At 51.7% G+C, this 25,861-nt stretch overlaps 1 protein-coding gene across 2 annotated transcripts in view; it reads left to right on the top strand.

Annotated features, from left to right (window-relative positions):
• PRKCB (protein kinase C beta) overlaps window positions 1–25,861 on the top strand; it is a 133,382-nt gene that overhangs the window by 39,377 nt on the left and 68,144 nt on the right. For both annotated transcript variants that reach the window (XM_075767396.1, XM_075767395.1), the window contains exon 3: window positions 12,501–12,583. In XM_075767396.1, coding sequence (XP_075623511.1) covers window positions 12,501–12,583 — 83 coding nt within the window. The remainder of the gene's footprint in view (window positions 1–12,500; window positions 12,584–25,861) is intronic.

Genomic DNA, 25,861 nt, shown 5'->3' with positions numbered 1-25,861 from the left:
CTGGCACAGGGAAAAGGAGCAGAGAAGAAAGGTGTCTGCGATTCCTGCACGCTTCGTGCAGGGAAACATATTGCCGGCTTCGTTCTCGTTGCTTTGAACTTCTCTGCTGGCCCCGGCTGCGTCCTGGGAGGCAGCTGGGTTTGGAGAGCGGGCGAGTGGTGCAGCGTGGTGTCTGCACGCTGCGTGGTCTGCGTGGCCGCCCCCGTCCAAGCGCTGGGGCATGCAGCTCGCTTGCTGCAAACAGCCGCTCTGTAAAGGTTCCTGCAGGCGAGCCGTTCTGCCAGGGGCTTTTGTTGGTCTCTTAATAGCATGCTTTGTGGTGGGATTTGGCCACGTACCTGTGCGACCATCCCTGCCTGCGCAGTCGGGGAACAGGCATGTGGAGGGGGGAGAAAGGAGCAGTTCCCATGGGGTGTCATCTTTGGATGCTGGGGACAAGGCTGCTGGGGTGTTCTGCTTGCTGCTCCCAAGCAGCTTTTTTGGCCTAAGCAATTCAGAAAGGAAGCAGGAGCTGGACTTTTGCCATGTCCTGGGTGGAAGGAACCACTCTGCCATGTCCGGTGAACCCCGTGCCAGCGCGAGCTGCAGAAGCTGGGCCAGCTGCGTTACCCGTGCTGCTGCCTGGAGCAGCACCCTGTGCCTGGGCGGCCCCCGGCCCTTGCAGCCTGGATGTGCCTTTCGGTGGTTCTCTGGCACATGCAGTGGGAGAATGAAATCTTTCTCTGATCTGAGCTCTAATGCTTTCATCGTCCTCTTCCCTGCCCACACCTATTATATTGCCATGGATGATTGATGTTCCCCATCCTGCCTGGCTTCAATACATTCATTGTCATGCAGAGGATGTTGTCAATTCATTACTGGTATTTCATATACAAGCTGCAGACTTTTTTGAATGTTTTGTTCATATGTACTCAAATACTTCTAAAAGTGCATGGCTGGGCTCAAAATATTTAACCCCTTTTAATATTCCCCCTTTTTTTTTTTTTAAAGGTGTCTCTCTTAGAAGTGAACAGCAGAGTAGCCTTCCTCCCCCTGCTTTTCAGCGCAGCTGCTGTGGGCTGCTGCTGCGTGTTGGATGCTGCAGGCGCTGGATTCACTTGATTTTTGTTGACAAGGTCTTACCCTGAGAAGCCACAAATGCCAGTGTTACCCTCCAGCTATAGCACCTGAACGCTGCTGCTGCGGCTTGGCATTGAACGGTGATTTTTCCCCCAGTCGCTGGGCTGGGATCGTGCTCCTGCGCTCCCTGGGCAGCCCTGGGAGGAGGGGGCAGCTCTGCTGCTGCGGGGGAGGCATATGACCCTACATCTATGGGGTGTCTCTGCCCTCCAGGTGCAAAGGGAGCAGCAAGGCTTCCTTTTACAGTTCTGCGAGGCTGTATTTTCTTTGTATTTTTGTATTCTTTGTATTTTCTTAAGTCCCTAAATTATGCAGGGAAATGAGTGTCCAGAAGCATTGCTCGCACTGAACGGAGCGGCAGGTTTCTGCTTTACAGGTGTGTGTTGGGGGGATCTGGAGTGCAAACGCCTTCCCGGGGAGTGGAACTGGAGTGTGTGTAGAAGTCAGCTATCCAGGGGCGCACGTGGAATTCCCTGGGGGGGCCTTGGGTGCTGCTGCGACCATCCACGGAGCTTGCTGGGGGTCAGAGCTGTGGAGGGGGGGGACTTTGTGTTGTTGCAGTTGCTGCAGACAGCTGAGTGTGCTTTGAACTCCTGCTTTGCCCACCAAATCCTCTCTCTCCTGAGAACCAAGGGTGGGTGCCACCACTGAGGGTCAGGGCAAAACTCATGTTGGGATCTGCTGAGTTTATCTGGCCCTTGAGCATGAGAAGCACCATAAGAAAGTGGAGGATAGCCGTGCACCGAGCGTGGGGTACGTGGGAGGTATGGGGGTAGTTACACTGCTGCCAGGATGTGTCGAGAGCTCTCTGGGGCGTCCTGCCCGTGTTGCGGCAGCGTGGGCGGTGGTGTGGTGAGGGGCATGGGCAGCAGAGGGTCTCATCTGCTGGAGGTGGGGAAGGGCTCGGCGGCTGCATCCGAGCCAACCTGGTCTTGGAAGTTAGGTGGGTGCTGCTGTACTGAGCCATGGGTGGGGAGATGCTGGTGAAATGCGGATGAGCACCAGAGTATGGAGACAGCACAAGTTGGAAGGCTCAGTCACCCGTCAACTGATGGAGGAGAAAGGGCGGGAGGAGATGATGGTGTCTGCAGGAGCCTTCCAAAATACCCAGCCTGAGGCAGCATGAGGAGCAGCCCAGATCCTGCCCACAAAACCCCTCTGCATTTTCATCCCCATCCTGGGGCATCACTAACACAGGAACATTCCTGGGGAGTCCTCAAAGTTAACAGTTCGTGGAGGAATTATGGACGGGGTAAAGCCGGGCTAACACCGCCTGGGCTCTTGCCTGGCTTTGGAGGCTGCAGCAAGTCGTGCTGCCTGCACCGGAGCCCGGTGCAAGCCGGGCTCTGCTGCCTGATGCTGCTGCTGAGCAGCATCTCCTCCCTGAGCTGCCTCTGGCCGTGCCGGCAGGGCTGGGGGGAGCTCGGCAGGGCTCACCGAGCTCCCGCTGGCACTGCTGGTTCCTGCCTGCACAGCCGGCAGAGCTGCTGCTTCATGTATCGTGCTGGCCAGGAGCTGCACGGGGCTAAATTATTCAGTCTGAAAGTGAATCTCTGTTACAGCTTGGTACAGGAGAAATGCTGATGAAGTATTTAAATTCTGAGCCGTTTTTCTCCGAGCCAGGATGAGGCTCTCTAATGTAAAATTAATGTCTTTGTGTCTCTGGAAATAGCTGCCAGTCCCGGTGCGGGTGTGCGGAGCGGCGGGTGCTGCTGGCCGGTCGGCGTTGCAGCCTTTGGGAGACGGGCCCTAGAGAGGGGCTTTTCCTGCGGGGTCCTGGATCTCTTCAGTCAGCCTTGCTCAAAAGCTAACGTTGCCCCTCTTCCCCTCCCAAAGAGCAAGCCAGAAGAGCAAGAAGTTGGTGTTCTTGGAGAACTGGGAACTCTCCCTGTGGAGTAAATGGGAGATGTGAGCAGAAGGCCCAGAGCTGGTACCAGGTGCAGGGCAGGCAAGCAACCTAAATAAATGAGGATGTTTCACTCTGCCCTTTCCCGCACGGGGATTTGCACAAGAGAGGATTCCTGCTCTTCAGGCACGCGATGCTCATCCCTGAGCTCCTCGCCTGGAAGGCTCAGCCCTTCCCACAGTGCTGGGGAAGGGCCTTGGGGGGCCGGGAGGAGCAGGAGCATCCTCCTCTCCCTGCAAAAAAAAGGGAAATGGTATCGGCCAAGGGGCTGCTCGGTCAGGGGATGACTCGTGGAGCCCGTGGCAGGCCCTGATCCTGCATGTGTTTGTGTCCATGCTCCGTCCCTTCCCAGAACCCAGCCTGGGATGAGTAGTGATGGGCAAAAGTCCTGCCTGTGGTGTAGGGTCTTACGTGGTCCCTGCTTCGGGATCTGCTGCAGAGCAGAATGGACAGCGCAGATTGTGTAGCTTTAAAAAAAAAAATTCTGCCGCTTTTACTTCAGAAATACCAGGAAATGTAGTTTTATCTTCCTGGCACTGAATGACAGCTTTCTCAGCACTAATTTGCAAGGCTGGGCCTCTTCAAACCTGTAATGAAGGTTTCTTTGTACCATTAGCGCCGAATTAACTGGTCTGAATAAGAATCGCTTTCTTGGATTGAAAATCTTTGTAGCTGTTCAGGCAGTCACAGTCTCCTAGAGAAACAAGGCTGGTGAGACCTCGCAGGAGAGAAGCCTGCTGTCTCACTCTTTTTCTTTTTCCCCCCTCTTCCTTAAGAAAAACAGCTCTTCCTTTTCTGTAAGAAACCCGAACAGTAGCAAAATGCCTTTTCACACTCCTTACCCCCTCACCCCTCTATCTTTTGTTTGAATCAGCAGCATCACCCCCTCTGCCTCTGTCCCCTCCCTGAACCTTCCTGCTCATCCCGACTCGGGATGCCGCTGTGCAGGTCGCCTTGGCACCCGACGGTGCAAAATCGGCACGACCCCGGTGCCTTTCAAGGGATAAAAGTTGCTCATTGTTCCTTAGGGGTTGCTGTGCCAAGGTGGAGGCAGGCACGGACCAAATGAGTAAGTAATTTTGCATCCTTTCATCCTTGGGTCCAACGAGCAAACTAACGCACGCAGAACCAGCGCGTCAGCCTGGACTCGCCGTAGCCCCCCGTCATCCCAGTCCCTGGAGCTGTTTCCCGATAGGTCTCTGTAGAGGAGAATTGCAGTTCAAAAATCCCAGAGCACGCTCGTTTTTACTGTGTCTCTCTGGAGCTGACAACGGGAACACCACTAAAGTCTCGTGGGGAGCTGAAGTTATTTGTTGTGTTGTAAGAACTCCAGCAAGCTTTTAACTAAAGCTGGGGATTAAATCCAAATAGCACAAATTTTAGCTCAGCTTCTCTCTATGTGCTGTAAGTGATTAAAAGCTGTAAAGCACTGTCAGAAATTCAGGACTTCCCCTCCTGGAAACCTTCTTTCCCCTTATTTTATGATTACCATGCTTCACTGACTTTGTTTGATGTAGCGAGTCTTATTTTTTGATGTGGGAATGGAAAATTGTGGGCAACTGCTGGCTATGGTGCATTTCAGTACATCATTGGGGCAAAGCCAGGCTAACGCATCTGACCCCATGGGTTTGCCCAGCGTAGGTGGATCAACACAAAGCTCCTTTTAAAAATCTTTTTTTTCTTTTTGGTTATTTTGTTTTCTTCAGTTTTGATAATCTGAATTCCAAGCTGTTTCCTGAATCTCATGTTATTTAGGAAGTGGAAATGTTATCTAAATGAGAATTTCCACACTTTTTAAGGGAGCAGCTACGCACTGAGATACGCTCGAAATAATCTTCAAGCTTCATGATATTAGAACCATCTGCTAAATCACAGCTCCGTCAGCTCTCTGGGGAGGTTTTAACTCCTCCATGGGTTTGATTTGTAGGTGAATCTTGCTTGATCCTTCTTCTGGCTCTGTTAACTCTCCATCTGCCTGCCTTATTTGACATACCATATCCGAGACTGTTCTTGGTGCCTCCAGACCTCTCCCTTGCCCAACAGAGGTGGACAAAGGGCTTCCCTTCAGTGGAAACGTGTGTTCTGGGAAGGGATGTACTCGGAGGGAGGCATTAGAGGTGACTTCCCTGAATTACTCATTCCATGAAGGACTTGAGGAAAATTGATTAGCCCCTTGTTCAGAACATCAGGACAAGGAGTTCATGCAATGAAATTAGAGCAACAAATGGAGATCAAATAAAAGGCAATGCTGCTTTATGTAGCATGGAGTTGCTAGGCAGGGTTCATTCCTGCAGGAAGTCATTTGTCACAGCGTCTGGGTTTTTGAAGAGGGCTGGATACCTTCCTGCCAGCTAACAACGTTTCGTTTGGGAGATGAGGCTAATCAGATCTCATGTGGCAGGCTCCAAGCCGATAGCGTGCAGGGGTCAGGAAATGATTTATCTCGAGCCAGCCTTGCTTTGCTTGCCAGGTACATTGCAGGTTTGCGCTCTCCTGGCATTTTTAAGCCCTCAGCTGTGGGCTGGTGCCAGGGCCCCGTGCTGATGGCCGAGAGCTTGTCGGGGTTGCTGCAGCTTGGAGGCAGCTCTGGGGCTCTCCTGCCTTTTCTGGGCTGTGCGGGGATGTGGTGCTTTGGGAGGCACAACGCCGCTGCTTGCTCGCCAGCATCTGTGACCCTTTGCAGTCATCCAGCTCTTTGCACGGTTGGACCCACGCAGAGTGGCCAGGGTACGGGGCAAGGCAGGTTTCCCTCTAGAGCGTGCTTCTAGCACCCCAAAAATGATCCAGAGCAAGGTCAAAGCATGCTGGAGAAACAGGGCCCCAAAATAAGACCAGCTCTGAGCAGGACTGGCCGGTGCCTTGGACAAACGGGTGTGCTGGCAGTAGCAGCGTGGGCAGAGATGCAGCTCCGGTGTGGGTTAGCTGCTGCTGTCCTGGGGCAGACTCAGCAGCCTGAGGCATTTGGAGTCGTTTGCAAATAAAATGCTAACCCTGAGTCTTTTCTGGGCTTTCAGATTCCTGGGAGCACCTGTGCTCACGTTGGGCTGGCTCCCTGGGTAGCCTGAATGCCAGTTTGAGGAGCTTTAAGCTTTGATAAAGAGGTTTTCCTGGGCAGAAGCCACTGGACTGGGGAGGATTTTGTATTCTAAGAGCAAATATTTCTGCATTGTTGTATCTTTGGGCAAGCTGCCCAACTGTCTGCTTTTGGGAAAGCATCTGAATGGAGACAGAGCATGTGAGGTGAGCTATGGTGCATATGGTGGGGAAACTCTTTTGCATTTGTTTACATTTGGTGAACAGAAGAAAAAGAAAATACTCTGAAGGAGAGGGAAGGTGCGTGTGCAGGCGACACGCAGCGAACAAGCTCTGCGTTCGTGATAAACGAACCTGGTGAGACAAAGGCGGCGATACCTGCATCGCTCATCGACGGGGGAAGTCGGCGTGGCCAGGGCTGCTCCTGCTCCTCCCCGGGCTGCCGCGTGGGAGAAGAGCAGAGCTCCGGGCTATCAGCCGTGGGAGCCCCTCGCGTGGGTGGGCTTCAGCCGCGTGGGCTGGGGCTGCTGCCTGCGCTGGGTAGGCAGGAACAGGGGGGACCACGCTCCTTCGCAGCCCCCGAGAGCACGGGGCGGATGGGTGCATCCCCCTGCCCAGGGCTGCCAGCTGCCCAGCCTGTCCTGGCAAACCTTGAGCGGCATAAAAGCCGTCCCCGTCATGCTGCAATGTGTCTCCCGGTCCTCTCCGACAAAGAGGGTTTTTTGCCGCTTCTATTGGGAGCGCTGGAGGGACGAGGGCACTCTCCGTTCCTGCAGGATGGGTACGCGTAGCGACAAGCTGCGGTGGCTGCGAGGAAATTCCTTATTAGTGACTCTGCCCGGTGCCTTATGAACTTGGATGCTTGTGATGGGCCCCTGCACGTTGAGCAGTCCTTGGCCGATAACTTGGTGTGTTGGAGCAGTGGGAGCTGGCTGTTCCCGGCAGCTCTCCCCCACATTGAGCGGGTACCTTAAAACCTACCTGGCTGCCCCCAGAGCTGCTTCGCCATGCTGAAATCACCCGCTCTCCTCTAATTGCACTTTGGCTAATGTTGACATCTGTCCTCTCATTTTTTTTTTTTTTTTTACTTTCACTGAGGATTTTGTTACTTGCTCTGTCCTGTTGACTCAGAGGACAGCTGCTGGGGTCCAGCGCAGGGGGGAGACCTTGCCCTGCAGCGGGGCACACGCAGGAACCGTGAGACAGGCGGTGCTGGAGGGATCATCTCCAAAATCAGTGCTCAGCTTGCAGCTCGTCTTGGTCACCGGCTGTGGGTCTGGGATGAAAAATGTCCTCAGCATTTAGGGGACTTCTACCGGGCTTCTTGCAGTAATATTTCCATGCAGTGCAGTCAAGTGCTGAATTTTTCCCCGCTGCCATTGCTGAGGACTTACCGAGAGCTTTTATCTGCTGCAGTAATTTGCAGCATTTTTCCAAAACATGCAAACATACAACTGCTCCCGACCGCACGCTGTTGAATTAAAGCTTTCATTTGCTGGCCTGTCTCCCTGTGTTCAGCAGCCCGGTTTGGCTGGCTGTCAGCAGCCTGGAGCTGATGGATGCTCTGCCTCCCGCTGAGCTGTGCTAGCAGCCCTCGCGTCCCCAGGAGGTCCTTTCCCATGCTGGAGGTGCAGCCGGACACGTGCTCTGCAACGTTCATGCTCTTGGAACGCATTTTGATGAGGTTTTTCTAGTTGGCAGGTTCTGTGATCAGTTTGGGAAGGTGCTTTATGGTTTTTCTTGAGGATATTTGAGCAGTGGTTTAGATCAAGAAGCCTTTAGGTGTATGTGTGTGTATATATATGTTTTAAGCAACACTGTTAACCTTTTCTCTCTCTTTATCCTTCAGAATGAGACTAGTCCCTAGGGTTTGCAAATACCTTGGTGCCCTGTTGCTACTGTGGTTTCTTAGCTCTGAAAACCAACCTTCTAGGAGACCTTTCTTCCTGAAACTGCATCAGGATCACAAGGAATGGAGATGAATGATCCTGCCCCGATGCTTTGGTGCAAGTCCCCCCAAATCTGAGAAACTGTGCTGGGGCTGCTGTTAAAAATGTGCGTTCCAGCAAGTCTTGTAAGCCTGTGGACAGTCTTTGAGCTCCAGGGCTCTGCTGCTTGTCTTGGGTTTTGTATCTTTTGCTTCCCGCAAGACAGAGATGTCTCCCCAGATGCCTGCAGTGGAGATAGCTCTAAACAAGAATTTAGTGCCAGTTAGCATTCTTGTATTACGCGATAACAAGTAAAGGTTAATGTTTTATTTTTGTTGTATATAAATGACTGAGGACATTTGTAGCTCACTAGTGGGATTTGATAACTTTATTATCCATATAATTTGTAAATCTTATTATCTGTCTGATTAGCAACCTGCGAAAGCTGCTGCTTGTACTGTAATTTCTAAACTGACAAAGACACAGACTTAAAATGCTGAAGTGTGATGAAACCAGGAGTGACACGGCAGCGCTCATCCCAGCAGACCTGCCGTGCCCGGGTACGTAGCTGCCTCGTGGTGTTGCGGTCGTGGAGAGCCAGAGCCCGGCTCCTGCTCAGCAGGGTGGAAAGCGAACAATCTCTTTCCCGCATAATGCACCGCATTAGCCATGGGAAGAAAGATCTATCAAATCTTCTCGCATCTGTTGGGTAGGACGCACTTTTGGGAGTTAAGGCAGGATTAGTGGCGTAAGCTCCCGTACCCCATTAATTCTGTTGGCTGTTTTTTGCATGGATTGGCTGTTCACCTCGGCACGCGTGAAATGTTTGAATGGGTCTTTCCAGGGCTTGCAGCTCTTCCTTCAAAACGCTGGGTGCAAAGCCCACACCGCTGCAATCGGCAGAGAGCCTCTCGTTTGCTTTGGATGCGTAGGGAAGTGTTACGCTTCACCATCTTCCAAGGGATTGTCCTTACAGGCTGTATTAACATTGATTGCTGGAGAACCTGCTGTTCTTGCTTAATGTTCAGTCACCACAAAGATGACTTACAGTTACTTGGCTACCATTTGCTTAATTGCACTATAATATGAATGTATCGAACACATGGCAGTTATTTTTCCACTTGAAAATACTGCATTTCTAGTATATTCTTTAGATCTGTCCTTAAAGGGCAGGAGATGTTACAATGTGTGTATATATTTAATACTGTCTTTAATAATTAAAATCTTCAATGAAATCTTAATATGGGGGAGAGGCTGCAATAAAAATCTAGGATGGTTTTGAGCTTCTCGGACATTGGCTTTCCAGTCTCTCTTGCCACTAGAAATGGGCATTTCACCTCTTCTGCTTGTGCAAGTGAAAATGTAAAATGAATGTGGTCTGCTTTCGTAGTGTCTTGGGAGAGGCAAGAGTGAGGAGCTCACCCAGGGTTGGTGTGCACACGTACGTGCGCTTTGCTTGCTCCAGTCATCCGCTCGCACGTCTGTGAGGATCAATCTCTTGGCTCCGTGTTCTCCTTTCCCTTGCTTCTTCAAATTCCCTTTTTGTTTCTCCTTATCGCCTAAGTTCTGCCTGTCAAATTAAATGTGTAATGAGCAGAGTGTAGAAAGCCACTGCAGATTCTTCTTGTGCACAGCAGAACTTAAGACTTTGATTTTAAATTTTTTTTTTTTTTTTATTTTTAAATCAAATGCATTTGAAACCCACAGCTCTGCTGATGTGCCACATCTCCTGGCTACGCAACGCAGACTCCAGGGAGCGATGCATCCCTGTTAACGTGCTGGCAGAGCGGGGCCCTGGTCCTGTCTGCCTGGCGCAGAGGGGATCCAGGAGCGTTGCTTTTTGAAAGCACCACGGCTTTCTGTGAGAGCAAAAATAGAAAGGTCAGATTTCCGACTTCCCATAAAGTAAAGCCAAACTGACAGCCTGCCCTTGCCCTGTTCAGGGGAGGTGCATGCGGAAAGTGAAGCACTGAGCACGCACAGAAATAGCCGAGGTGGTGAAGCCGCTATTACAAGGGACAGAAATGAATCTTTGTTTTAATCCCCATCATACCTTGTGCGCTCTGTGTGCTGGTAGCCGTGTTTGGGGAGGCTGCTTTCCTCTGCCTGCTCCTGAATTGCAGGAAATTGGTCACTGTGACGGGCACTGCTGGCGGCGTGTGGGTGCAGGCAGGGCTGCCCTGTGTTCGGCAGGGCTTTGCACGGAGCTGCCGTGGGGACCAGCGCGGCGCACAGGCAGCGCACCGCGTTGGAAGGGGCGGTTAGGAGGTGGGAGGAGCGCGCAAGGGAATCCGTAGCAGTGCCAGGCAGGTTGCAGTGATGGAAGAGGCAAGTTGGTTGGCTTTCGCGCCTTTCGGAAGAGATTGACGATGGCCTCGTTCTCCAAAGCCCTGCGGAGCAGAGCCTGGTGGGCTCCCTGCACGCATCCAGCCGGAGGAAGGCTCCAGCACGGGCAGAGCCGGTGGGATGCTCGGTGCCAGGCGAGGGGTGGGAGTGCAGCTGCTGCCAGCACCTGGTGCACGCTGTGCAAAATAAAACCAGATGCTCTCCTGTGACTGGTGTTGCTTGTAGGTGAGCCGTCGCTGGTGGGAAGACCAGCACAGACGACTCCTGCTTTTCTCCTTCTCCGGTTTCTGTCACCCCAAAGGCAGGAAAGTTATTTTCCCCAAGCAGGAACAAATATCACTGTCCCCAAAGTGCAAAAGCTTCTTAGGAGCTGGGGAAGCACCAAAAGGACCTGATTTTATTTCCTTTATCTACTCTTCAGAGTCAGGTTTGCTTCCAACAGCCTTTTTATATACGGCATGAAGGAATGGCATTAGGAAGTTCAGCCTAGTAGCAATCTTGTTTCTTCTGCTGAACCGAAATTATTCTGGCTCCACTGGGAACCTCTCAACGCAGCCTAGATGTTGGCATCAGCGTTCAACCTCCCGACAGCGCCCGCGCTCCAGCGTGTCGCGGAGCCTTACTGAGTTTATACACACACTTCAGGACAAATCTTTGCTAATAGAGTTCTAGAGGTCCTGTGAGGAGAGAGTTCTTGGGGGCTGTTGTGCCACTAAAACCTTCTGGGCTCGTGGGGTTTTTTTTCCCCATGATGAAAAAATGAGAAAAGGAAAATGAATTTAAAGCTGGATGTAGCAGGGCACAGTAAGGGGATTGTGAGTTTAATGGCAAATGTCACTTGCCTTTTCCTTGTTCCTTAGGAGTAGTCAGATGTGCAACTGAAACCTGTTTCACTTTTGCACTGTTCAATATATTTTATGTGCTCAGTTTCTCTGAAACCCAGTAGACTGCATCTCATCTTCCAGTTGCTCTTTCATTTAGTGTAACTGTGGTTATTGGGAAAAGGATGTGGGAAATGAGACACCCCAGAGACAGAGCTGAGTGTTGTGCCCAGGTTCCCCCAGACAAAGGCAGCCTCTGCACAGCTTTGCTTTGTTCACAGAATCACCACTTGTTCCCTTTGTTCCTGCATGGGCTCCCTCCATGTGCAGTGCTGCCTCGGAGCTGAGGTCCCATCCCTCGGGATGGGGCACGGCGCGGAGGCGGCGATGGGGCGCGGTGCGGATGCGGTGCAGAGCGGGGTCGGACCTGCTGGGGCTGGCACTCAGGAGGAGATGACGGGGGGTGCAAGGTGATGCCTCTGTTCCCCAGACCTGGGGCACCCTGGCTTCCCAAAGCGGTAGTGCCATCTCCAACTGCAGGGTGAGGTGGGCTGAGACCCTCAGAGAAGGACCCGGGCTGTCAGTTGAAGCACAGTGCCAAGTGGCCTTTTTAAGGTCCATCCCTGAAAGTAAGGTGCTTATGCGGCATTTAGGGAAAAAATTAGCCTTTAAGTACAGCACTTTGATTGCACAGACTGCAAAGATACTGCCAGCAGCTTCAGATTAGCATGTGCTATAAGGGTTTGGTGGTTTAAGGGATGTGGATTTAGCTCTGGATACTTACGCTTGAAAGTCTGGGTAGCGGCATGTTGGGATTAATTTTCCTGTGCTGTTCCCAGAAGGGTGACTTTGTCATCGACATGTGTGCGTGAGGAGAGGAAGACGTACGTGTCTTCTGGTCTGGCAAATGAAGGCTGTGGAGTCGCTGAAGAAAAGCAGAGCTGTGGGAGGAAAATTGCCCACCTGTTCCCATCGGTACAATCTTCCATTTTTGGACACATGCACTTTTCAGCTCAGATACCCACAAATGCCAAATTCTCCCTCTTTTTATACACGGCGGTGACCTCAGAGCATATGCAGTGAGTGACTGAGCTCAAAGTGAACATAAGGGTTCCCAGCCCTCCTTTGACGTTCGCTCAACGTTTTGCTTCTGCTTACTTTTACTGAAACGCCTGGTCCGGTTGACGATATTCGATAAGGTTTAAAAATCTGCCGCAGGTTTACTTAAAGAAAAATAAAATCTTCTCATAAATCAGATATAATAGCTTTTTATTTTCTAAGCTCTGGGCTCACGTGGTGCCAATCCCTTAACTTACCCCTGACACTGTCGCTGTCTTCTCTTTGCAGTTTGCTGCTTCGTCGTGCACAAGCGGTGCCATGAGTTCGTTACCTTCTCCTGTCCCGGTGCTGATAAAGGCCCTGCCTCGGATGTAAGTACCTGCTCCGGCGCCTCAAGTGAGGGTGCAGCACGGTGGTTTGTGGATCACTGTGTTTCGCAGCAGTTTAGAGACGCTGTTCTTCCAGCTTTCTTGGCTGATGACGCTTCTGTGCCCTTAGGTCACGGGCATCTCTAATTTATTGTTATTTGCGGTGGTGTGGGCTCTCATATTTTTGAGACCCGAAAACCACTTTCAAATAATCCGATAACGTGCTCTCAGCAGAGCAGGGAGAACGTATGGGAATGCAGAGACGTTTCCATTTGGGGCTGAGTCTCCCTTTTGTCCCTTGAGTTGCAGCCTCAGTTTCCCCATCGGTAAAATGACATTTCCATGCTCTGCCACCTGAACCAAGGTTTTAGGTTTGGGGTTAATTAACATGCCTGAAGCACTAAGTGCTAACAAACTGTTTTAATCTCCCAGTGGAAGACTCTGGACAGTGTGTCCTGAGCTGAAGACGAGTCTCTTCTGGCTGGGCTTGGTTCAACATCTTGATCAATTCCTTTTGTCACAAGTGAAATACCTGAAAGAATTAGCTGTCATTTAACAGACACCTACTGTGTTGCTGGACTATAGTTACCCTCGGGGAATGTTCCTGTCCTTGTTCCTCTTCAGTTCATTACTTTTTTCTAAAGCCATCACTGCCCCACATCATTATTTCAGCGTTGGTCCTGTGTTGCCCTGCGGTCGTTCAGCGTTACCTGGTGTCAGGGCTCTCAGCCGCTCATCTGCAACCCCCAGGGGCTTCTTGCTAAAAGTAGGCACGGGTTTTTTCAAGTCGTATCATCTTGCAGTTTTGATTAAATCAATATATATGTTGGGTTTTCTCAAGGAAAAAAAACCATACATGCACGTTCGTGCTTGCTTGCTTGTGATTTGCATGGTCAGTGTTGCTGCGTTTGCTGCAACCCCCTCAGAAAACACAGAACTGACCGGGCAGCATCATCAAGGACAACAAAATTACTAGGAAATACCAGTTTACATGTGACTTGGAAAACAATATTGCTGTTATTTAAAAGCCAGAACCCTCCCACCCCCTAAATGCCCGCTGACTAAGTCCCCATCCTTATTTTCACAAGGACTTAATTTGCTGGTGAATCCCCGGGCTTTCGGGGGCGAGTGGGAGAGCTGGAGCAGCGGAGCAGAGCTGGCTTAGGCTCCTCAGCGCGGTTCTGCCAGCGCCTTTCAGGTCTGTCTGGCAGTTTTTGTGTTTTACCGTGGAAACTGGCTAATTTGGGGAACTGCTAGGAGAAAAGAGATCGAATTGGGGAAACGACAGTGCACCACAACTCTCACCCTTAAAAATAGAACCAGTGGGAGCAGGCGGTGTAACAGGCAGCGGAAGGTGGAGGCTAAACACACGTTGTCAGTCGCCCTGCCTGAAACGGGGCTGCGTGCCGGGACTGTGATAAATGGGAGATTTTTGGGGACGGGGGTGAGGCTTGCAGGGAGGGGCCGTGATGGCTCTGAACGGGGCAGAGCTGGGGGCTCAGCCCCTTTGGGTATAGCCTTGGGCAGGGGCTGCCAGTGCTCCTGGGGCACGTGGAGGGGAAGGGCTGAGCGTGGGTCACGGTGATCTGGGATCCTTCACCAAAAGGGTGTTTCTGTTCCAGCCAAACCAGAGGGCAGGCTCGCTGGCTTCCCCTTTTGACTGGTTTCTTCTGCCTGAGTGTGCTGGGTTTGGGGCATTTCTGGCTTGGATCGGAGAAATCTGGCTGGGCTTTGGTCCCAAAGACCTGCTGGGCAGCCTCACCGTAGAGGTGCCGGGGGACGGGGTGGGATGGGACCAGACACCCCCACATCCCCAGAGCTACACTTGAACCTGGTGACCGCTCTGGCTCTAGCAAAGCGCTGACTTTATGCCAGTGCCTGGCTTGGGCTGTGGCTGATCGAGGGACCTGCCTGTGCAAAATCCCATTTTGATCCTGAGCCCCTGATGTCGGATTTCTCGGGGTGCGTGTACTTGTAGCCCCCCAGCCCCGGCTGCACAGCGTGATGCCTCCAGCGTGCGAAAGCCTACCTGACAGCACTCCTCCACCTCCAGAGCACATGCCAGGCAGAGTGTTAATTGTAACGAGCTGATAGTGAAGATTTTGGCTGTTTCCCACAGGCCAAGGTGCCTTGGTAGGTGACTTCCAGCTCGCCCAGGTCGGTGCCGCAGCAGCCCGAGTCCTGCTCCGGTGTGCTGCCAGCGTGGCTGCTGGGGGGATGCTGCAGGAGCAGCCCTGGAAACTGCTGTGTTCAGATGTGGGCTTGTGCACAGTTTGATAAGCCCAGTTTTATTTCCACTCCCCACCAGACAATTAGTCAAGGTATTACAGGTTTGGGTTTTTTTTTTTTTTTAAATCCTCCCTCCCCGGGCACTTTGCATATGATTATCACTTTCCTCACTGAAGGCTTTCCTCTCAGTAGAGGCTACTGCTAATTGCAGTGTATTGGTAGTTATTGAACCTTAAAAATTAGTTAGTGGAGGGGAAAAGGAAACGTAGTAGAGATGCCAACCCAAGAGAGACTAATGCATTGTCGTGGTTTAACCCAGCAGGCAGCTAAAGCAACCACAGGGCCGTTTGCTCACTGCCCCCACCCCAGTGGGATGGGGGAGAGAATCGAAAAGAAAAAGATAAAACTTGTGGGTTGAGATAAAGACAGTTTAATGGGACAGAAAAGGAAGAGGATAATAATAATAACAACCATATAAGAATATACAAAACAGGTGATGCACAGCACAATTGCTCGCTGCCTGCAGCCAATGCTCAGCTAGTTCTGAGCCACGCTGCCTCCCAGCCAACACCCCAGTTAAACAGAGCATGACGTCATATGGTATGGAATATCCCTTTGGCCATTGGGGTCAGCTGTCCTGGCTGTGTCCCCTCCCAGCTTCTTGCGCGTTCCCCAGCTTGTTGGCAGGCCAGTATGAGAAGCTGAAAAGTCCTTGACTGCTTAGCAACAACTGAAAACATCAGTGTGTTATCGACGTTGTTCTCATCCTAAATCCAAAACACAGCACTGTACCAGCTACTAGAAAGAAAATTAACCCTATCCCAGCTGAAACCAGGACATGTACCCACACATACTCCGATCTTGCAGATTGTTAGTCCGTGGCATGTTTTTATGAACCCAAAGGTCGGGAGAGGCTGCTGGGGTCCTGTCTGAACACCCCAAAGCGGTCAGTGGGGTTTGTTCCTGGGCCCAGGTACAGCCATACCCTCGGCCTGAACCGTGGCAGCCGGGTGTTTGCAGCTCCGTCCTGCACAGCCTCTGTGGGAGCAGCTGCGGCACCGATGGCTCCTTCTCTGGTGGTACAGCAGACCCAAGGGTGGCACCGGTGTCGGGCTGCAGGACACGAGTCCCTGGAGTCTTTGCTGTGCCTGGAGCAAGCAGGGTCTTCCAGTGGAGTCGTGGGCAGGAGCCGTGGCCGCTCGGTGCGTTTCTTGCAGGGAGTGAGGCACAGGCGGTCAAGGACTGGGCTCCGTCGCTCTGCTCGCAAGACGAGGCTTGACCGGGATAAAAACGTCCTTCGTTCTCCATCTTTGAACGCTTTGGGCCTGTGCCAAAGGGGCACAGCGAGGATCCACGCAGGGGAGCGGCGGTAAGGTCTGCGTGGGAGCGTGCATGTGCACACACGGTGTGCCCGCACGACATTTGTCCCAGCGCGCTTGTCCAGAGCGGGTTGCTCAAGGGGATGGAGTTGCATGAGAGGGAAGCGATGGCTCTGCACCGCTCGCCTTCCCGCATCTGTTTTATTCTGGGTAGTTTCACTCACTGCCTCTGCTGCCGCTCCTCCACAGCGAGAACTGGAGAAGGCATGGGAAAAAGAGGTAGGGGTGGTAGAAGGTGATCCACATTCTGCCCTTCCCTTAGAGTTGAGTTTAACCATCCAGGCAAGCTAACGACCTTGCACAGACGTGTCCAGGTCCCTCTGCACAGCACCGGCGCTCAGCGTGTGGGTAGCATGGCAGAGCCCCTGCCACCAGCACTGCCCGCGCCGTGCCCGCCAGCAGCGAGGCGTGTGTCGGGCTCCCTCCATCGTGCAGCCAGCGGTGCTGGAGGTTTTATAACGACCTTTGCTGCTAAGTAATGTCACGCTGTGAGATTCCTTCTGGCCATGTGGATTTAGCTCTGACATGCTTTCTCTCCTCTATTCTCTGTCATCTAAAACATGTAAAGAAAATGGCAGCAAGACCCACTTGCAAGTCTAGCGCCCTGCAGACCTAATCCAGGCTGTAAGAGGTGTATGTCGTATATCCAAAACTACCTAGAGAAGGTGATGGCAGCGGGCGAGGGCACCACTGTCCCCACAGCTGTGTGGCAGCTGCGGGAGCGGCTGGGGGGTGCTTTGGGGTGCTGCAGGCACCTCTTGGGCGGCAGAGCTGGAAACCCTCCCTGGTGTGGTGCAAAACCAGCAGAAAGGTGCCAGCGAAGGCGATCAGGGCAGAGGGAGATGGAAACGCTGAAACCACTTAACCTTGCTGAAGGAAAATGAGGTTTGGCAGTGGGAGAGCAGGGACGGCTGTGATCCAGATGCCACCTCCGGAGCTTTGCTCTGGCATTGGGCAGCCTGCCCGCCCAGGCGCTGCTTTCTCATCCTTGCTCATCATTTGGATAGCAGCTCACAGCAGGTACCGGGGAGATGTTTCGCCTGTTTCTGCGCAGAGTTTTGGCTGAAGATGGACGCAATGCTTTTCTTTTTCTCTGTCCAAGGGGTGAGCAAGGAGCAGCGAGGAGCCCTCGGACGTCCTGGTGCCGCTCTCCAAGCGTGCCCCTTGCCCCCGGACCAGCAGGTCTTTCCCACACGTGTCCCCTCCTGCTCTGCGGCTGTCCGAGCGGCTGTAGGTTACTGTGGGCAGCCTCTGCCTGAGAAGGGGAAGGTCTAAGTTAAATCTAAGTTGTCACGTTTTAAGAGGTGCCACTTGATACCAGGGCACGCATAAAGGCCCCTGATCAAATTCTCTATTGCTTGCTGTTATTGCTGGGTGAGAATTGCTGCTGTGGCTCATCGAGCAGACAGGTATAAGCTGCTCAGTTGGTGTTAGTTAATTTTTAATACATTATTTCTGAAAATGAAGAGGGGAATGCAGATGCTTGGGACTCAAGGCAGGGAGCAAAAATGGCCCTTTGTAGCTGTCTTTTTGCTGTTTAGCAAAGCCCTCTGGGACACCCTCTGGTTTGTACCCCTGGACAACTGTCAGCTGGGGTGTAACAGGGGGATGCATTCAGGGCAAACTTTGTTCCTTCTGCATGGACAATCAAGCTTATTACAGCAATTTAATCCTTAATGAGCTTTGAATCAGGAGATGGAAAACTATTTCACCAAACAGCAATGCCCTGTCTACTTCAGGAATGAGCCATGGACAGGGGCTTTATTTTGAACTGATGCAAAGCTCTGAATTTTCCTCTTCTCTGTTGTTACTATAACCATGGCATGAATCCAGAGCGACCTATAATTATGTCAAATGCTGGTAGCATCTAGGTTGTAACAATTATAGCTATGCATTTTTTCAGTCGGTGCAGCAATCTGGTAACTCTCTTTCCTTTCAGAAATATTAATATCCAATTAAATCTGCCCAAAAGAATGAGTTTAATTGCATTTGTTTAAACCTAGCAGTGTGTTCGTCATTACAGTGGGCCACGTGATTTTGGTGAGCTGGAGAGGGAAGAGCTGCGTTCAGTGAGATGGCATCCCTGTGCTGGGTGTCTGCAGGGGCGGTGCAGAGCGGTGGCTGGAAGAGGCTGCTCTGGCCGGGGCTGCAAACGAGAGATGCTGTGGTTCCAGCCAGATCCCAGCCTGGGCTGGAGCTTTTAATGCCAGCTGGCTGCTAGTTTTCATCCCCAGAGCTGCTCTATTCTAATATGCTAGTTATGAAGCCCAGGGGAAAAAGTATATTAAAAGAAAAAAAATTTTCTAACTTTGCTCCTTGATCTTTAGTGCTTCATAGTTACTTGAGAATCAAGGAGAAAAACATTTTGCATCCTGTAAAGTGCTGATGGTATATACGGATGCTTAATTTTAAGCACCTGAGTAATACTAGTTACTTAAATTTAAACAGAAGAGTTTTATTTAAGTATGTGCTTAAGTGCTTTCTGGGATGATGGCTTGGGCACATATCAGGCAGATAACCCTGGGGGGAGGATGACATTTTACACTTTTCGGAGCATAACAAAATAACTGGAGAACAGCGAAATGTCAAAGTCTCTTTTTGTTACCGTTGACTAGTCCTACTTTGGAGGAGTTTTCTGTTTGATCTGGTTGTGTGTGAACCTCCTTGAGGAGATGGGAGTGTGCGTGTGTGTTTAACCTTGCAAAGCCTACGGAATGTGAATCTTCCATCTAGGAGAGAAGGACTAATTATACAGCAATGATAGGGCCTCTAAGTTAAAAAAAATTAATTGCTTCTGGCAACAGAGAATGAAGCTGTAGCTGTAAATGCTGGTAGTGAAGACGTGGGACTACTTTGCTGCTAGATTGCTCTTAAGTTATGGCAGGATTGATTTTTTTTTTTTTTTTGATGGCTGAAGATGTGATAGTGGGTCTGTGTTTTGGGCAGCGGCATTGCTGAGGACAGGATGTCTGTTACACAGTACTGGCTAGCTGAAGGCAATGCCATTTTTACCATTTACTTCTCAAACTTGGTCCCACTGTGTGCTGTGCTGAGCCTTGAAGCGGTGTTGCTGCAGGCTACGTGCTATCCCTGCGCGGCTGGGCTGTTCCTCCAAAAGGTCTGAGCCTCACCATCGCTTTCACGTTAACGTGCTCTCACGTTGTGGTCTCTACTCTGCATCCCCAAAGTCAAAACTGGTGAGCTGTTCTGGAGAGGACAGCCAGCCCAAACCCACCGATGCCAGCGTTAAACTCTGCTGGTTTTCGTTACAAGCTCTGACACTCCTGGGCTCTCCTGTTGGCAGGAGGCAGAGCCAGCAGGACCGCTCAAGCTGAAGTTTTCTGAAATATGGCAAGGTCTTCAGGAGCTGAAGTCAGGCATGTGTAATGTAATGCAGTTGGCAAACCTAATTATAGTTGGAGCTATTAGTAGAATGCATAATTATTTAAATTGTAGACAAAATAATCACTAAAATGACCTTCTTTGCATTATCCTGTTAAAGGTCATCTAATCAGGATGTATTAATAAATATCAGAGTTGTTCTAGGAAGGTAACAGGACAATGTGGCTTCATTTTGATTTTGCATTTAATTTTCCCACCATTTGCAGCTTTAGGAGAGGATTTCTGTAATGATATCACCACGGTGCCTTTGGTCTTTCCACGCTTAGTTTGCTACAGGGAGAATCGTTTCATCTTTGTCTTGGGCTCCTCCTTTCTCAAAAAGCTCCAGAGCTGTGTTTGTACTGACGGAAGTATTGCTGCCGCTCTCTTTTAGAACAAGAGAGAAATTTCACAGGGTGTGGGTCGTACAGGTGTTACTAGTGTCAGAAGCTGTCTTTGCAGCATCAGTACGTGGTCGTTATCCTTTCATGCACAGCATCGCCAGATCCCAACCTGACACTCGTAGCAAGGTGCAAAGAGGGTCACTCCACTTTTTTGAGTTTGGTTTATTCTCTAGAGCATTTGGGCAAACGTGGGCTGGCAACAGTTAGCAGTGAGATGCCAGCAGCAGTACAAAGATGCCACTTGTACTACCTGAAAATCAGCAGCTCCTGCAAGTTTCTGCTTTCTGGGATCTCCTCCGGTGGGAAGGGACACCCGCTGCTGAGTAGTCCCTTTGCACAGGGGTAGCGTCGTGGGGTTATCAGCAGGCACTGCCTGTTGGAGGGTGGAGGTGGGATGTGCAGCCAGATGTGCCCATCGAGCCAGGACCTTCCTGAAGGCACCAAGCACCCTCATGCCCAGGTTCTGCCTTAGAGAGCAGGACCTCGATCTCTCCTCTCATCTCACATACCTCTGGTACCTCGGGTCTGGTGCCTAAGCAGATCTTCACAGCCTTGCTGCAACTTGCTGCTTTCTTTTGTCTTGCTAATTAACTTCTCCATCTCTCGTGGTGTGCCATCTGCCCCTTGTGTGAGGGCACATGCTGCCTGCTCCTGCCAGCGCAGGCAGCCGGCGACAGTTCCCATGGGATGAAGATGTATCTGCCTTGCTCCCTCCCAGCACCTTCTGGTGCTTCCCTGGCTCTGCCGGAGCCCAACTCTTTCTCCTGCCAGCCCGCACATGTCTTCAGCCCCGTAATTGAAAAGCTCTTCTCTCGTTTGCTTGGCGCGTGTGTGTCTAGTTACGCCTGTTAAGATTGCAGCCTCCCTGGTTAAAGGAGGGGGTCGGAGAGGGCGGTTGGGTCCATGCCCTGCCCGTGGCGTCAGAGACCTGGTGGCTGGGTCTGAGCTGGGTTTGTGCAGAGCGTAACTATTGGGAGGGCCATGGGGTGGGTGGTGCAGCCTGTGCCCACCCGGGTGGCACCGATGGGGGGGTCTAGAAACAAAGCGTCCTGCAGGCAGGAGGTGTTTCAGGGTCTCGGTGCTGTTTTGGGCAAGCTGGAGGCTGCAGAGTGCAGGGCAAGTGCTGTGGGAGCCCTGTTCTCATGGAGAGCTTACGCTATAATAAAATGACTCTTGAAGGCATGTGAAAGATAACAACATTTCTAAACGATGTTGAGATGCTAACGCTGCTCAGGATAAAAAGCTGAGTTTGGCTTTTTTTTTTTTGCTGCTCGGTAAGAGAGTGTATTTTATTTGGTTTTGCAACAGCGAGAGAAGAATAACTGTCATCCATATCCCTCTGCAGTTGTCTGACTAGCAGATGAGATCTTTTGTCAATAAAAACGTATTAACTTGCTGGAAGCTGTCAAGGAAAGCTGTCAAGGGCAGGTTTTATCTGTGGCTGTGTGTTTGACATGGAAGCAGCCCAAGCCGCGATGCTCGTGCCCGCAGACACGTTAGCTGCCGATGTGTTGCTTGGGGACCGCTGCCCTTCCACAGGCAAGGTCCGGGAAGAGGAGCTGCCTGCATCCTGCTGCCTGCACTGCCGAGCCCTCAGGCCCTGCACCGTGTGAGGCTTTCCGTAGCTGTAACGCTGTAATGGATAGAAACAATAGTTTTGGCATTGCTTACTGGTGCAGCAGTGTGAAATAATCTTTACAATGTGGCGTGCTGAAGCGGGCTTCCAAGGAGTTACGGTATTGCTAGGAAAGATGTCCCAACCCTTTGCTGTCTTGTCTTGAACAGGACCTGTGTTTTCCTTCTATATGTAACCTTCTTTCTGTGGTGTCTCTATGGTTTATCATTGCTCTTTTCTTTGAAACAAAGACCCATCACTCTTGTTCACTTGTTCTTTAACTTCCTCGCTTAGGTTTTGCTGGGACTTGGCGCTGTTTCTCACCAAAGGTGTCTTTCCAGCCTGTGCAAACAGGTGGGAAGATGCAGGAGGTGCATCCCCAGGGCAGCACCTCCCGGGTACAGGTCCCAAACAGGTCTAGGGCAGGCGAGCACTGCCGAAAGCCTGTTCTTGCCGAAAGCTGGTTCTTGCCAAAAGCAGGGGGTCCCCATGTCTGGTGGCCGCAGAGATTGTCGTCCCCCCCACCTCCTGGCTTGAGTAACAAGAACTTGAGCAAATAAGAAGGTGCTGCCCAGATCTGTCTCACTCGTGTGCCTGACCTAGCCTCTTACAGACCATTATTTCCCTAGAGGGAACGACAGGCTTTTCTCTCCAGCATCACCTTTAGAGTTCCTGTTAGGCCACTTCTGTCTCTCTGCTGTGAGCTGTTCCCTGTGTACCCGGGGGTGGGGTGGGGGATTTTCCCCAAGGGAAATGTGGGAACAAAGTGTGAGCTTTTTGGTTTTACTTCCACTGCCTGGTTTTCATTAGGTGCAGACAATAAGCTGTCACTGTGTTGTATTTGCTCTGCTATGCACTGCTTAAATTGCTGTGAAATTCACTTTAAAATAGTCTCTTCACATGAACTGTGTTAATTCTTCCTCAGAAGAGATAATTTAAAGCTTTCTCTGCAATGAGGTGGGGAAAGCAGGAGTGCATAATCTTGGCTCAAACCTCCGTGGCTGTTCTGTAGAGTCCAGGAGATTTTGACAGTAGAAAGGATTAAAATAGCATCAGGCACTGGTGTAGGTCTGGGCTGCCAGCTGCCCCGGGGAGAGCGGGGCGGATGGACTCTGCTGAAGGACAAGCGGTGCGGTGCTCTGGGAGAGGGTGATGGGAGCTGCGACCCGCAGAAGCAACCGAAGTGCCATTCATATGTGACTTATTTTAGAGATGAACCCGAGAGAGCTGGACGTGTTTTAAAAATGTTTTATGGCTCAGACCGCAGGGCCTGAGAAAGGGTCTGGTCCTCCCTCTGCCCCCCACCCCCTCCGTGCCCCAGGAGAGGCGATGCTCTGAGCTAGGCAAAGCTGAATTTAGTGCAGAAGTAAATAAAAGCCCAGACGGCATCCAGCGCAGTGTTTGCAACCCTGAGTACTGCAGAGGGCTGCTGCCCTTGCCAGGACACGGGTTTTGCATGAGAAATAGCTGAAGCAAAACGCCCTTGCTTGCCAGTCGGCATTGTGCTGCCCTGCCGCTCTGCTCACCCCGCTCTGCCCTCGCGCCTTGGCTTGGTGCTGCCCGACGAGCCTCTGCCCAGTGCCGTCCTGACAGACTGCTGCAAAAGAGCAAATGGATTCCTGGCTGCCGTGAGCGGTTTGTAAATCGTCAGCCTGATCAGTGCCACCAGCTGCCTGCCTGCACGTAATTGGTAAGCAGTGGTTCCTGCATCAGCATCTCCATCAGGGTTCAGCGGGAAAGCACACGTTACATCGATGCGGTCATTCAGTGAGCTCGGTGGTGGGTATGACCCTGAAGAAAGGCACAGGTGATTGCTGAGCCTGAATAAGGGCCTGGCTGGGCTGCGCTCAGAGTGCCCTGAAGGCGACGAGTTGATTACTCACTTATGAATCAAGTGTCTTGTGTTCCTGGGAGAGCAGGAGAGCTCGGGCTGCCGTCAGCATGGCCCACGGAGCCACAGGGTGCACGCACAGCCTGCCCCCATGGTGGGATGGCTGGGGCTAGCTTGGGTAGGAGCAACTAGAGATGTGTGTGGTTCTGGGGGAAGCCAGGGTCTGGGAGGTTTGCTCTGCAAGTCAGGGATGCAGCGAGGGATGCAATATTGCACTGGCTCATTTCGGAGCAGAAACCTGCTGTCAGGTTGAGAAGCAGAAGCCAGCTGCCTCTGGTGGTCGGTGCTTGCAGGGTACCAGGTCAAAGTTGACAGCTGCTCCTCTCCTTCCCTGGCTCACGCTTTGACCCCCTCGTTTGGGCTCACATCCTCAGAGCGTGCACACATCCCTCTGCTCGGAGGATGGCAAATCTGTGGCAGTGCTGATTAGAAAGGTTGGACCCTCTCAGTGCGGTAAAACACTCCTAATGGCATTTTTCAATTCTGCTCCAAAGAAAGCTTTTTCTGCCCTGTTCTTCAGGGACGGCTCTGTGCTGGTAGGGTGGAGGAGGAGCGCCTTTTCTTTTCTTGGCAAACTTCTTTTTAACCATTCTTGTTTTAAGTCTCTCAGCATCTGCATATGCAGTGATCTCGTCATCCCTGTCTCTGTGGTACAAAAATAGTCTCTTTGTAAAATGACTTCAGCTTTGTTCAAAAATGATATCCAGAATTTTCAGTTTCTGGCACCTTCTAAAGCATCGGTCAAGGTGAAACAGGCCCCCCCGTGCAGCTCTGCCTTCCCACGCCCGGTTGCCCCATCACCCTCGCACCCATTGGGCTCTGGCCCTCCCGGGTGCCGGGTTTCTCCAAAACAGCCCATCTGGGGTGGGAGTAGAAGGTGAAGCCTGAAACGCCCCCGTGAGGGATCCGGCTCCCCCCCGAGCGCGGGGTCCCTGCTCGCGGGGCTGGGATGCCGAGGGAGCGGTTTGGAAACCTGCGGCCGTTCCCGTGCCAGCACGCTCCTGCCGCCGCAGCACTGCTCGGTGCGTGCTTTGCTTTTCTAGTGCTGGCTTTTTTTGAACTCCCAGTGGGAATGAAAAATCCTTCGCATGAAGTGGAAATTGTCTCATTTTGCATTAAGCTTGTGTTTTTTATGAATGACTAAAGCTTTCATTTGCCTAAACAGGAATATCTGTTTCTAGAAGGGAACACAGAAACTGGAGCACTCGGGGGCGATTCCTCCCCGTGTCACATGCTGGGGTTTGACTGGCACGTGCCTTCTGCTAGAGCTGACCCTGTGCTCCACCACCGCCCTCGTCCTGCCGCTGACGGAGGGTCAGCGGTGCTGGGCCGATGCCCCAGCATCCCCGGGGTTGCCCTCTTCTGCAGCATGGTGTGGCGGGGGGTATGGGGGGCTCTGCAGGATGCGTGGTTCAGTGTCTGACTGGCTGGCCAGAGATCTCCTTTCTTCTGGGATGGTGGCAAAAGAAAGCTTTTTATTTTTATTTTCTTGAGTGCCTCATCTCCAGGGAGGCAGCCCAAGCCATTCCTGCATGTGTACTGGTGGGCTTGTGGGCACTGCCCCCGTGCCCGCAGGCATTCGGCTGCCAGGGCTGGTCCTGGGGGGGGTCCAGGGAGCTGGTTCACGCCGATTAGAGCGCTCTGTGTTGGACAGGAAAAACTGCTTACAGACATGGTCCTGAGCCGCTGTACAAACAGAGTTCAGGTTATAAAATCAAGCAGGGTAAGTATTTTAAGGGTTTACAACACGTCCAGTGGAAGGATCGGACTAACGCTGTAAGCCTCTTTCAAAGGTGTGTGGGTTTATCGCGGTGTCTGTCTGCGCTTTGGGCAGCAGTGCTCGCTGTCACCCTGCCTGCAGCACCGCACTCGCCGTCGGCTGCCCGGCTCAAGCCCCAGCTGCCTGCGATCTGCCTGCCCAAAGCTTTCACCGGGGGAAATTCCACCCCCCCTTCTAGCCTAAAATCCAGGTTTGTCTTCTGTGCTCTCTTACATATCAGGGGAATGCAAAAGGCTTTCAAATACACAAAATTGCTTAAACGCCCTATTTTTTTGGTAGCAGAAGACAGGTTAATCATGAACCCTCATCCTCTCAGGCTTCCTGCGACACAGCTGACACACGAGCTACCAGACAGAGGCATGTTGCACTCTGTATCTAGAAGTGATTTGCTTAGGGTTAAATGTGAGATATTTTCAGTTTCGAGTACAATAAATTTGCTGCAGCATGTACTTAATCCCTTGCACTTAACAGATTGAATTGAATGAAGCTCCATGACTTGTCCACCTTTCTGGTATCACTCAAGTTACCGGTGATGCTGTGAAAGAATGCACAATATTAGTGAGTAATGCAGCTGAAAGCTGCAATGCAATAGCAGTAGGAAA

This window comes from Balearica regulorum, chromosome 15, assembly GCF_011004875.1.
Source record: "Balearica regulorum gibbericeps isolate bBalReg1 chromosome 15, bBalReg1.pri, whole genome shotgun sequence".
Lineage (NCBI taxonomy): Eukaryota > Metazoa > Chordata > Aves > Gruiformes > Gruidae > Balearica > Balearica regulorum.
The sequence above is the reverse complement of the archived record's forward strand: the minus strand, read 5'-3'. Positions and strand labels throughout refer to the sequence as shown.